The sequence below is a fragment of the Stenella coeruleoalba genome (genome assembly GCF_951394435.1).
Source record: "Stenella coeruleoalba genome assembly, chromosome: 18".
NCBI lineage: Eukaryota > Metazoa > Chordata > Mammalia > Artiodactyla > Delphinidae > Stenella > Stenella coeruleoalba.
In genome coordinates this window covers 6,638,512-6,651,466 of record NC_137164.1, presented here as the reverse complement: position 1 = coordinate 6,651,466, position 12,955 = coordinate 6,638,512, and the positions used below count along the sequence as shown (strand labels likewise).

At 36.9% G+C, this 12,955-nt stretch overlaps 1 protein-coding gene and 1 long non-coding RNA gene across 3 annotated transcripts in view; one reads left to right on the top strand and one right to left on the bottom strand.

The window, feature by feature from the left end:
- Positions 1 to 12,955, bottom strand: part of LOC307176435 — a 98,928-nt gene that overhangs the window by 4,824 nt on the left and 81,149 nt on the right. The window lies entirely within an intron of this gene.
- The window catches only part of UBL3 (ubiquitin like 3), a 70,611-nt gene that overhangs the window by 46,188 nt on the left and 11,468 nt on the right, over positions 1 to 12,955 (top strand). For both annotated transcript variants that reach the window (XM_079902521.1, XM_079902522.1), the window contains exon 2: positions 11,206 to 11,314. In XM_079902521.1, the coding sequence (XP_079758647.1) occupies positions 11,206 to 11,314 (109 nt within the window). The remainder of the gene's footprint in view (positions 1 to 11,205; positions 11,315 to 12,955) is intronic.

The following is a 12,955-nucleotide window of genomic DNA, read 5'->3' as shown; positions in this document are numbered from 1 at the left end:
GAGAGAACCTGAAAGGATTTAGTAACAGAGAGGGGAGAGGAGAAAACAGGGCAGAGTAAATGATGACTCTGAGCTTTCAAGCCTGAGTGACTGGGAGACCGGGAGAGCTGAGCAGAAATAAATAAGTTGGGAGGGAAACCTGTTGTTTAGGAAGGGATAAGTTCAAATTTAAACATATGATTTTGAGGGGACAGCAGGCTCTCTAATTAGAAATGGTGGCCGACAGTTGGAGAAGTGAAAGTGGTCCTCCATGGAGAATGGGGATGTCCCAAGCAGGGGCAGCTGAGGCCTTGGGTGTGGATGAGGATGTCTCCTGGATAGGGTGTTGGAAAGAAAAGATTGATGAGGGAACATTGGAAAGCCCGTATTTGGAGTAAGTGCACGAGGAAAGAGAACAACTAAAAAGAGGTTCAAAGGAACAGGAAAAGTATTCTCCAAAGTATGTTTTACTGAACACTAGATCTGTGGGATGGTAACAGGTAATATGGGAAAGAAAATCGGTTCTGTGGTTAAAAACTACAACTGTGTGAAAGTTAAATGAATTTGTTCATTGCACGAATTCTCTGGGTTTTTAATATGTTAGCATACCTGGCAAATCTCCAAGAGGGGAATATATGAAGTAATGTTTTACAGATTTATCCGATCACTTGAACCCTTTTCTCCCCCAGAATACTTAATGGATGCTAGTGTTCCAGAAAACACATTCCGGGAATTATAGAAGCCTAACAAGGAAAGATTTTCAAGAAGGAAGGAGTTAAACTGTGCCAAATGTTGCAGAAAGACTAAGGAACATGAGAAATGAGAGGAAGCTATCTATACTTGATGTTTTTTATTAGATGGCCCTCGGTGACCTTCACGAGTACAGTTCACTAGTGTGACTTCAATAGGCACTGGTTTATAGGGAATTAAAGATAAGAGTTAGTGATGTGACGAAATCAAGGCAGTGGGTTTACATCATTACATCTCTGTTAATTCAAATATGAAGTGTGACGGATAGGAATAACTTGGTCATTAGTGAATGTTTATATATCCTATGCATTTTTATTATGCATAATAAAATGGTTATATTTCTAAATAACATGCCCTTTTTGTTTAATGTTAATCATATATTAGAGCTGGAAGGGACTTTAACAGTCATCTGGGACAATCCCTCAGAGAACTATTAAGTTTTTCTTTCTTAGGGCAAAGGCACCCATTAAAATTATTTTCTTTTCTAGCCACAGCCAGACCATCAAGTCTAAACCATTTTCCTCATGTTTTTTAAAAAGTGGGAGGGACTTCCCTCGTGGCACAGTGGTTAAGAATCTGCCTGCCGATGCAGGGGACACGGGTTCGAGCCCTGGTCCGGGAAGATCCCACATACCATGGAGCAACTAAGCCTGTGCGCCACAACTGCTGAGCCTGCGCTCTAGAGCCCGCGAGCCACAACTGTTGAGCCCACGAGCCACAATTACTGAACCCCGTGCACCTAGAGCCCATGCTCTGCGACAAGAGAAGCCACCGCAGTGAGAAGCCCACGCACCACAACGAAGAGTAGCCCCTGCTCGCTGCAACTAGAGAAAGTCCACATGCAGCAACGAAGACCCAATACAGCCAAAAATTAATTAATTAATTATTTTAAAAAGTATATGGGAAAGATAAGACTTATCAATTGTGTGTTTTTAATGGGTCCATCTTATGTGAATTTTACTCTAATATTAAAGACCATTTTGGATATGTACTGTCCTTTCATTTGACAGTGATGAAAATATTTAATTCACAGTTACGCTGTAAAGAGGAAAGTCATTTTGACATCCTCTAACAGCAGGTGTAGATAATTTTAATTAAAACTGTTTCAGCATTTTTTTGTGATAAAATATGCCATAGAACTGATGTCTGATTTTCTGTTCCATGCAAATCAGGCTCTGCATCAACACAGCGCGCCCGACAAATTTGAAAATCCGTACTGAGCGAGGTAGGCTGGAGTGGTCACACAAACTACTCCTGTGTGCCATTCAAGGAAACAAACTTGAATTTCAGTGACCTTCCTGCCTTAGCCTCACTGTCTGTGGAGGTGGGTGAATGCTTGAGAGCAAACTCAAGAGTACTGGAGAGCTACTGGTCATCTTTGTATCTTCTACAGCATCTAGCCTAGTTGCTTGTTTAACAGACATTTGTGTGTTCAGTCTCTGGGAATATCAGCTGAAAGTAGAAGTCTTGAATACTCTGATATAGACCCCTGTTGCCCTTGGAAATTCACAAATTCATTTTGGCACATGAAAGATTCTGAGAAGTTTTGCAGTGAGGAAACTTTGAATTTTGTTTTATAAATTTTGTGTGTGTGTTTAGATTGTAGTAAAATACATATAATATTTACCATCTTAACCATTTTTAAATGTGCAGTTCAGTGGTATTAAAGGCATTCATAGTGTTCTGCAACCATCACCACCATCCACCTCCAGAACTCTTTTCGTCTTGAAAAACTGAAACTCTTTACTCATTAAACAGTAACTCCACATTCCTCCTTCCCCAAGCTCCTGGCAGATACCTTGTTTGAATTTTTTAACCTGGCACTTCCAGACTTATTTTACGGTAAATGAAAACTCTTTTCCTCTTGACATTTACTTATATTCTCTAGAAGTTCCATCATTCAGAGAAATGCAGGATTAGTTTTCAGCTAGTATGTAGCAGATAAGGAGTATTTTTGCCTCAAAAGTTGCCTGACTCCGAAGAGAAAAGCAAGCCCTTCTGGAGTGCCTATCTGAGTAAGACATAAGTCCAATATTTTGAAAGCTCTAGAGGAGACTGGGAGGGTGGTTTAGGGAGGCATTGAAGTTATGCTGGAGCAAACCCTGACCTAGGGGAGAGGCTTGTGTTCCTGTTCTGCTTTGCCACTAACTAGCTAGTCTTCCAGGGCCTTTTGCCTTGTCTGTTTCCTGTCTAAGAGCTGGATGAATCCTGAGACTCCCTGCAATCTTAAAAGTTGAATGATTGAGGAATACTGTAAAAGGCATGGGATTTATAGTACCGAGGATTTGATAATAGCTTAGAAGAAGTAGGAGGAAGAGCATCTGGGAATTGACACCCACAGGAACCTCAAATGTAACCTGGCACACACCTCAAATAATGGCAAAGCCAAGACAAGTGTAAGAAGTATAGAGGTCTGAAAGATTCATGCTGTGTCATACCTGGATTTATCGGAGTAGCTAGGTGATTAGAGAGAAGAGACAGTGCTATATAGTAGGTGCCAAAATACAATGTATGTAAGGAAAAGTTCTAGTACTTAGTTGGTATTCAATAAATATGAGTTTCTTCTCTCATGATTTTAGGCTGTTAGCCAAAAAACTTAACACCATTGTATTTCCACTAAGGAGCGATGGGCAGAGAAAAAAACTGTCACCTTCCTGAAATACATGAAAATATATATTATGAATATAGAAAAAGTTCTCTCCCTTCCCCAGTGTCCTTTATTGCTTTGCTTTTGCCATTTCCCTTTCTCCTGTCTGTAATTTAATATATTAAGTGCTTGGTTGACAGAAACAATTGTACTGAACTGTTGTTCTTATTAAAGTGAGTTATAAGACCTAAAAATCCTCAAAACAAGGGTTTCCCTGTATACAAACCCAGTGTCCCAAAGAGAGTGCTTTACTTTCATTCAGAGTTGCTGTTTAGTTGATAGTATGTATAGGAAATCAGACTGCTACTATTTCATATTGAAATCTTGTTAAAGCAGCTAGTTTGTATCCTATTTAGGGGCAAGTTTTAAAGGGATATCCTATAGTCAGGTTTTAAAGTGATGCAAAATCATAATTTAATTCCATTACTAACATGTTTTCTAAGTTTATAGGATTTAGAACTTGAAGGAAAAATTATTAAGAATAATTTTCAAGGATTCTCAAGAAAATATGTTATCCAGTTTTCTCATGGAATTTTAATTTTATCCAAAATAAAATAAGTTTTATCCAAACTTTATTTTATCCAAACTTTATTTTATCCAAACTTTATTTTATCCAAAATAAAATAAGTTTATCCAAACTTATTTTAAAGTAAATGTACATTATAAAGTATCTAAAGAAAGAGCGCTATGTGGTTAGTGTTACATGACTTACTAAACTGATGATGGTTGTGATGACGATGGTAATAGGTGACTTGTGATAAGATGTGCCAGGCACTAAATGCTGCACAAATTTTAAGCTACATTGTTTGATTTTAAATTGTACTTATAAGGACTCAACATTTTCTTTGTTTCTTCACTGATGAAAAAAAAAGTCAATCTATATAGAAAGCAAGTAGGCTAATTCACTATTATTATCAATTCATTTTTATTGTCCAGCAGCTTCTTATTCATGTTCAGTGGTCAAAAAATAATGAATATAAACAGTTGATGGGTTCATGTAATTCAAAAAGCGTTAAGTGTTGCTTTGGGATGTAGTTCTCCTACGTTTTTAAATGAGTCAAATGTTCTGGAAATTAACATTCCATGTAACATGAGATGTTGTAAAAGTTTTACTTGGGACTTAAGCTAGAGAACTCTCTGACCTCCCCTTTACCTATTTTTCAGGGTAGGTAAGTGTTTCTACAATTAAAAATAAGGAATCCCACTGAGTTTTTACCTCTAAAGATTTCATATTTCATGTATATTAGACTCTACATCATTTTAAGTGTTAAAAGGAAGACAGAAACAGATCCCATAGTTTTAATCCATTTAGCAAGTCTCAGTGTACCTGAGTTTATGACTACATAATACAAGTAAATTCCGAGACAAGAATTCAGGTGTATTTTCTTAGAAGTTAAAATCTGTTTTCATGAATGCCTTATATTAACTTCTTCACAAACAGGACTGCTCCTTCATTCCAGTAGAAAGTAGGAATGCTGTCTTGGCTTCTTCAGTTCTATTTTGAAATTCTTCTCCTGTTCTTCTTTCAAAAATTTAGTTTTATCGTTTCATCCAGGATGGTTAGGCTCGGGAGAATTTTTTATGCCATCCCCTCTCAAACATATAAGCCCAGAGTGTGTGTGGACTGGGGTAGGGAGCATGGGGCACCGAGCGCTCTGACCAGAAGGAACAACCCGGGTAAAGGCCTTGAGGCAGGGGAGAACTTGGTGATTTTGAGGAACTGAAAGAAGGTACCTGTCATTGGGGCATAGTGGGGGCAAGTGTGATCTAGATGACAGAGAATAATCATGGAGACCATGGTGAGGAATTCGCCAGGACCACCTGGTTTGCTTGAGCAGAATGGCAGACAGCAGGTTCTGGGTTGTTAGTGCACTGGGTTCAGCTCTCAGCTTCCCACTTACTAAGGTCTCTACACTGCTTCCCACAGCTCTGAAATGTGGGTAGGAACACCTGCATCAGAGCCTGGCTAGACTAGTGCTAACTAGGTGCCTGTGTAGTAAGCCACACAAAAGATGGCAAGCTGGTAGCATTTTTACTTCTTTACCCTACCCTGGAATCTCCAGCTCACAGGTTCTCCTTTCTGTTCTCTTTTATGTTCATTCAGCAAATATTTGTTGAGCATTTTGTAGCCACGCCTGTCCTCCATAATTATGTTTGTATGTCTCATAGCTTCAAGGGTATGAAATCCTCCAGGGATTTCATATTAAATGTTTTGTAATCCAGGCACCAAACATAGTGTCTGTTTCAGAAAACGTTTGAATAAAACAACTAAAAGAAAGTTTGTGAAATATATAATTATCATATTTAAGCACTGCAGTTACTTGAATAATTTGTTTTAAATCAGTCCTGTGTAGAAACATGAACACATTCCTCCTTCATTCCATTTTTCTTTAACATACAGTTAACAAAAATTCAAAATATGCCATTTATAAAAATCCGTAACTCTAGAAAAGAAATGCTTATCTGTTTTCAACTTCATACCTTGTCTTAAGTCAATGGTCGGTTTATATTTTTTCCTCTAGATCAAGTAGCTATTTTAATACAAGATTATGTTTTAAAAAGCGCTTTTCATCTTCAAATGAAAATAAGAAAAATAAGTAGAGACAAACATAATACCATATCAGTTTTTAGCAAGGTGAGCGCTTGTTTTTACATCTTTTTATTTCAAGGTAATTATGGATTCACATGCAACTGTAAGAAATAGTACAGAAAAATCCCATACACCCTTCACCTACTTTTCCCTAATGGTAGTATCTTATAACTAGTACAGTAGCTCAACAGGAAATTGACGCTAATAAAATCCACAGACTTTACTGGGATTTCTCCAGTTTTGCATGCACTCATTCATGTCTGTGTCTTAGTTCTGTGCAGTTGTATCACACGTGCAGATTCATGTGCCACTTACACAGCAGCACACATTGCAGTTCCACGCCCGGGATCCCTGTGCTTCCTTTACAAACGCAGCCACTGCCTTCCCTTCTTCCTAAAACCTGGCCACCACTCGTCTCTTCTCCATCTCTACCGTAGTCATTTCAAGAACATTGTATCAGTGGAATCATACGGTATGTAGCCTTTTGGATTGACTTTTTTTTTTTTTTTTAACTGGGTATAATCCCCTTGAGATAAATTGAGAACTTTTAAAAAGTGATTTTCAAAGAAAGTCTAACATCTTTCCCACTGGCCACTTATTCATCCTTTAGCAAAAAAGGCAGGAATGAGCACTGCAGAGGCAAAGGTGCTTCCCTAGGAAGTGGAGTAGCGTGCCCCAGGACTCGGTTTACTCCTCAGAGACTCTCAGGGAAGTCAGGAGTTCCTTTTTTGATCAACATGTTGATCTTTTTGTAGAAAACAGTCATATTTTCATATTTCTTTTACAGGGCATGGTCCATCTCCTATTGCCCGTTTATATTCCAGTTAGTCCCATCTTCCATGCCCCCTCTTTCCTTCCTCTAAATTTTTCCATCCTGACCAGTTGAAAACAAATTGTTGAGTGAATTAAGCTCTAGATGAGACTTCTCCAAATTGATATAATGTAACAAATAGGAATGGCAATCAATTTGACCGAAAACTTTTTTTTTAACTTGAAATTACATGCATGGAAGAGCTTCTGTTGTTTCCATTGGCCTTACGGGAAATTATCATGGTAGTTCTGCCACACTAATAGTCTTGTTTTGATTTGTTTTGCCTCAAAAGTAATTATAAAATATATAATTCATTTGGATGACCTAGTTGCCATCCCTTGGGGATTTCATTACATAATAGGAGCTCCGTCTCATACCAAGTCATTGAGTCCTAATTAAGTTTTGTTTTTAGATAAGTATGTATATCAGTATATCACATTTTACGCTGTAAATAAGAGTGTTGTAATCCGTCGATGTGTTGAGAATCCCACTACCTCATGAGCAGAGGTTCTTTTAAGGTATTTTATAGATTGATTTGGCTTCAAAGAAGTAAAAAGGTCTTTCATTAATGAGTATTTAAATAATTAATACATAATCTTCTAAAAGAAAATTCCTACAAAGAAATTTGTAGGAATTGCTATACATTTACTGAGGGGAGCTATAATTGACATCACTTATCTGAATAAGCCTGAGAGATTCTAACTATAATATAAGAACAATTAACTGCTGACCAGCCTGTGTAGCTAGATGTTTGTCTGGGTGATTGCTTTCAGGATTTCTTCTAAAGGAAATGATGGGAATTCAGTGTTTTCCTCCCTTGGTGTTACAGTCCTAAGATACACTTGACTGCATACTGAGGCAGATGGATTCATGCTTCTAGTCTAGGGACAAGGCTGTCATATAGATGTAAGCATAGGAACAAGTCCAGACTCATCTGTTAATCTAACGTATCAATAAACCCAGTCTTTATCTTCATTTGAAAACTAGGCACAATATACATGTTAATATGGTAGCTCAAGATTAACTTCACTTTTCAGAGTGCCTTACTAAATAATAGCATTTATATAAATTGTGGCATATTGCTGACACTAAGATCCAGACCCTGACAAATTAAACACTGAGGGCTCTACACAGTGAAATACCCACATGTCTGTGTCACTACCACAAAATTACTATCCATTCTCATTCTACTTACTACACTTGTCATTTAATAAAATGCCCAGAATGTGGAAGCCTGGATTTTGATCTTGGTGCTGACCTATCTAGTCTACATCTCTACTTGAGTCTTCAAACTGAAGAAACTGAAACACTAGTGAGTCAACAAATACTGGTTGAACACCTACTATGTGCCAGGCACTGTTCCAGGCAGCGGAAGTGTTTCAGGCAATGTGTTAACTTTACTCAGCCACTTAATTTTGTGGGTTTATTGCTGTTAGTTTTAATTTTGGACTTAAGCTTCTTTCCAAATGCAGTCTTTAACTGCTACTGTCAGTTATAGATAGTTTAACGGTAAGATTTGATAAATTCTTAGGTTGATGTACTTTTAGACTTATTCTTGCAGTTGTCATGTTCTCCCCTTTCCCCACCCAAAGGGGTGATTAGTTTCCCTCTAAGTAGGTTTTAAAGTCTTACTCTGCTTTCTGTTCTCATTTTGTAGCCCAAAGCCACTTTCAAACTTTACCACGAATTATAAACTTAAATGTTTTCTGGGGCCAGCCAGGTATAAGTGTATGAAGCAGACCAGTGTGCGTATATTGAGATTAGTAGGGTATGTGTCAAACTGAAAAGTTCATGCCCACCTGTAAACATTTTAAAAAATATTTTTTAACCTGTGTCAAACACATCTACAGGCCAAAAGTTTTCAACATTCTGAACATCTAGATAAACATAAATTTGTTAGACCGTTGACTTTTAAATATGAAAGTGAAATATCAGTTTATTAGTGACAGTGATTATATCAGTTTTAAAATAGGAAATGCCAAGAACTTTGCAGCATGAATGCACTTAGTGTTATGTATTTATGGGGTGGAGGTATGTGGATTATTTTGTTTTTAATATATTGTGGATGTCTTGCCATGTCAAATCATACAGATCTATCTCTTATGTCGTTTAATGACTGTGGGAAATTTCCATAGGAAGGATGTGCTATCATTTACTTTTCCATTTCCATATTGATGGATATTAGGGAAAATCTAAAGTATGCATTCGTGTAACCTTTACAGAAGATAAGGATTAGGTCCTCCTTCCCTCTTTTCTTTGCTATTTTTAAATATAATTTGAAGAAAAGCTCAATAGAAATGAACGTTAAACTTAAAAGCTGATTCCAGGAAATAGTAGGTTCATATCACTTACATAACTCTTAGGAAGCCTGAATTTAATTATATTTCTTTCTGGTTAAGCAGACACATGTGGCTGAACCATTATGAAGGGCATAATTTCTTGGGCATTAATAACTGAAGGGATGTTACATAGTAGTTTGAAGCTATTAAAAGATTCCATATAAGTTCAGAGCAAATATATATTTACCAATATTCACACGTAAAGAGACAGCCTTGAATAGTGATATATGTGTGAGAACTAAAATTCACATTGTATTGTGTAGATGTTAGGTTTCTTGCTTTGGGAATCACTCATTACTTGTTATAGGAGATGAATAAGGTGGTGCTTTCTTACAATAAAATCATGTTTGCAAACTATTACTTGAATTTTTTTCTAATGGAACTTAGAGTTTCTGAATCAAATTACTTCTTTATAGCAGTGTGATTTCATCAGATCTCTTCCTGTATTAAGTTCTTTGGTCTAAGTTCATTTTAATTAGAAAAGGCAGCAAAAATTCATATTGGACATATCGAAAGGGCTTTTCACCTGAAATGTAGATTTCTTTTTATCTTTTAAAATACTTTAAAAATTGAGATATAGTGTACATACAGTTAGAATACAGTTTCTAATATAGAACCCAGTTCTATTTCATCTACTATGGAATCCAGTTGCATTCCATTGAATGCAGAATTGTTTGTGTATAGCATTTTTTTTTTTTTTTTTTTGCGGTACGCGGGCCTCTCACCGTTGTGGCCTCTCCCGTTGCGGAGCACAGGATCCGGATGCGCAGGCTCAGCGGCCATGGCTCATGGGCCCAGCCGCTCTGCGGCATGTGGGATCTTCCCAGACTGGGGCACGAACCCGTGTCCTCTGCATCAGCAGGCGGACTCTCAACCACCGCGCCACCAGGGAAGCCCATGTATAGCATTTTTCTAGAGGAGATATTTTATAACTTTCAGTACATTTTCAAAGTGGTGAGGCACTGGGAGTGGCAATGGCCACTGTTGTGGCAGATAGTAAATCAGTGACCTGGTATCCTGGTGTTGCTGCAGTAGGCACCAGTGTTTTCACTGTAGGCTTTGTCATCTTAAAGATTTTCTGGGTTTTTTTTTTCTAAGAAAAAAAAATGTTAGTAACTGAGGAGGAGAGCTTGGGTAACCTAGGACCTGGCGCAATTCAAACTGGTACAATGACATTCTCTGTTCTCTCTATATAAAGAAGCTAGGCTAGTCCCAGCACTGAGCTCAGGACTGGAAGTTTTAGGAAGGTGTTATTTGGTCTCTTAACAGACGCCTGGAGGTATAGAAAACCGCACTTGTATTCCTGGAACTTATAGGGGAAATTAATGAATATCGTGGTTTTAAATAATATCATTAATTATGGATAAAGACAAAAGTGAAAAAGTGAACTTTTTGCAAAATACATTGACTTGGAATTGTAAGTCCAGTGGATCTCAAAATTTGTAGCTCTCTCGTCCAGATTAGGTTTTCCGGTGAGGGTGAATCTGTGTTCTTTGTCACACATGGCGCCTCCTCCCCTTCCCACAGAAATGAGCGATCATGTAATTGGGATTAAAGTAATTACAATTATTGACTCCTCTATTAACTCTAATAAAGTTCTTTAAAATTATAGTTGCTGGTTCATTTGTTTAGGTTTGAAAATTTTTTATAGGATAAACAGTTGTATATAATTCTTGTCTCTTTCTTTTTCCTAAGAAGCAGATTAGCAAGTAACTATTTTTCCTGTTTAGTGATGTGATCTGCAGGGTAACCACTTCTATTAGCTTTTCAATGGAAAATGTGTATTTTATAGTTATAGTGATAACCTGTAAAAGTCCAATTCTGAGCATTGCTGGAGTAGTTAAGAATAATGAATTTTGGTTTTCCTTTGTTCGTTTATTATGGTAAATTACCCCCCCCACATATATATATTAAATAATGGAAATAAAATCATGTCTCAAATTCCCATTCTTTAAAAAGAATCTTTTTATAATTTAATAAAAACCAGAAAATGGCATTAGTAATAACTGAGAATGTTATTGAAATGAAAAGATTATTTTATTTTAAAAATTGCAAGATTTATATTAAAAGAATCATTGTCTTCTTTCAGATAAACTTGCGCCTCATCTTGGTAAGCGGGAAAACAAAAGAGTTCCTGTTTTCTCCTAATGATTCTGCTTCTGACATTGCAAAGCATGTGTATGACAATTGGCCAATGGGTGAGTGGTATTTTTCTCTTGGGAATGAATAATGTTAATTCTTCATGCCCTACCTTGTTTCACAAACATTTTGAAAAAGTTGTAAGTAAATAAAAGAGAACAAACAAATGATTGAGGGTAAGGCTTAAAGTTAAGGGGGTTGCTGCATCCTTCCTGGGTTTTGCTTTTCAGCTCCCTCACTGCAGAATGATAACGGAGCCAGTGCATCAAGTCCCTGGTTGGCTTTAGAGCTGTTTTAATGTATTGATAAAAGAAAATTATTTTTTTTAAAGAATACAGAAGGTAGCTAACACACACACACACACACACACACACACACACATACACACTTTCATATCAGTAACCCTATTAATAACAAAACACATAAAAGGAAAGAAAAACTGTCTTTAACAAATTATAATACCTTCTCTTTGGTCTATTCTATACATAGCCTATTTAAAATTGAGCTTGACACAAAGTTAATTTCTAATTCATGTCACTTCCTGTGTTCTCTGAACTACTACAAGGTCAAGGAGGTATAAAATCCATTTACACGTTGCATTTTCAAGCCAGTATCCATGACAAACAGAATTTGGGCGCGGGGGTGGGGTGTGTGTATGTCTTATTCCTTCCTCTGGTTCTTTTCTATGTAATAAGACTGGCTTGCCATCCTCAAGTGAGTCTTTAGCTTATGTTCTTCCTTTAAACTTAACCCAAGTCATCTTGACCCTTTTAATGGCATGTACCATAGTGATATGACTGTTTCAGCTGATTTCACTTAATTTTACTACCAAAGCAGCTTGGACTTTTAAATCACAAGACTTGTTTTAACAAAGAACACAGTGTATACAAAATGAATCAATTAGGTCAGTGTTTCTCAACCTAAAAAATATATATGGAACTCCTTACAGGAAGAAAATTCTTGTAGATTGCCTAGTGCTGACTTATTTTTGTTATAATGTTTATTTTTAAGGATAGAGACATATAACTCAATTAACTCTTTATCCTTATTAACTTGTATACAACCATAAAACTAAAACTGATCTACAAAGAAAATGCAAATATAACTCTAAAACCGGTAATGTTCAAATTAACAACTTCAGTGTGCCACATGATATATTTTGCTAAAACTAACTCACTGCTTGCACCATGAATATGGTACTGTTGAGTGTGGCATGCCTCTGCTACTACTTGCTGTATGAGAACCCAGTTATCTGCAGATTCACCACAAAACCTTCATTCACACAGTGTACCAAATTGTCATTCAGCCTTCACTTAACAAGAATGCATCGTTTATGTATTAAGTCAACCTCTGTTCTTTTCTTGTTAACCTCTTGACAAAGAAGTACTGCTTGGCACCAGTACAATCATAAACTTAAATGCATACATGGGCACTAAAATCCCAAGGCTGTACTTGGTTGTAAGGTAATTATTTGAATTATCTAGATAATCTCTTGCAGATTATCATTAAAATGAAAACAGAATCTAGAACTTATTGAAGAGGACTTTGAGACCCTAAGAACCTGTCTTTGTGGATTCATAGACCTGAGTTTAAGAAATACTCTGCTTTAGACAAACACTTTCAAATGACTGGATCTTTCTTCTCACTGATAACCAAGGAACACGTCAACACTAGCTCCTAAATCAGGAAGAGACTGAAGC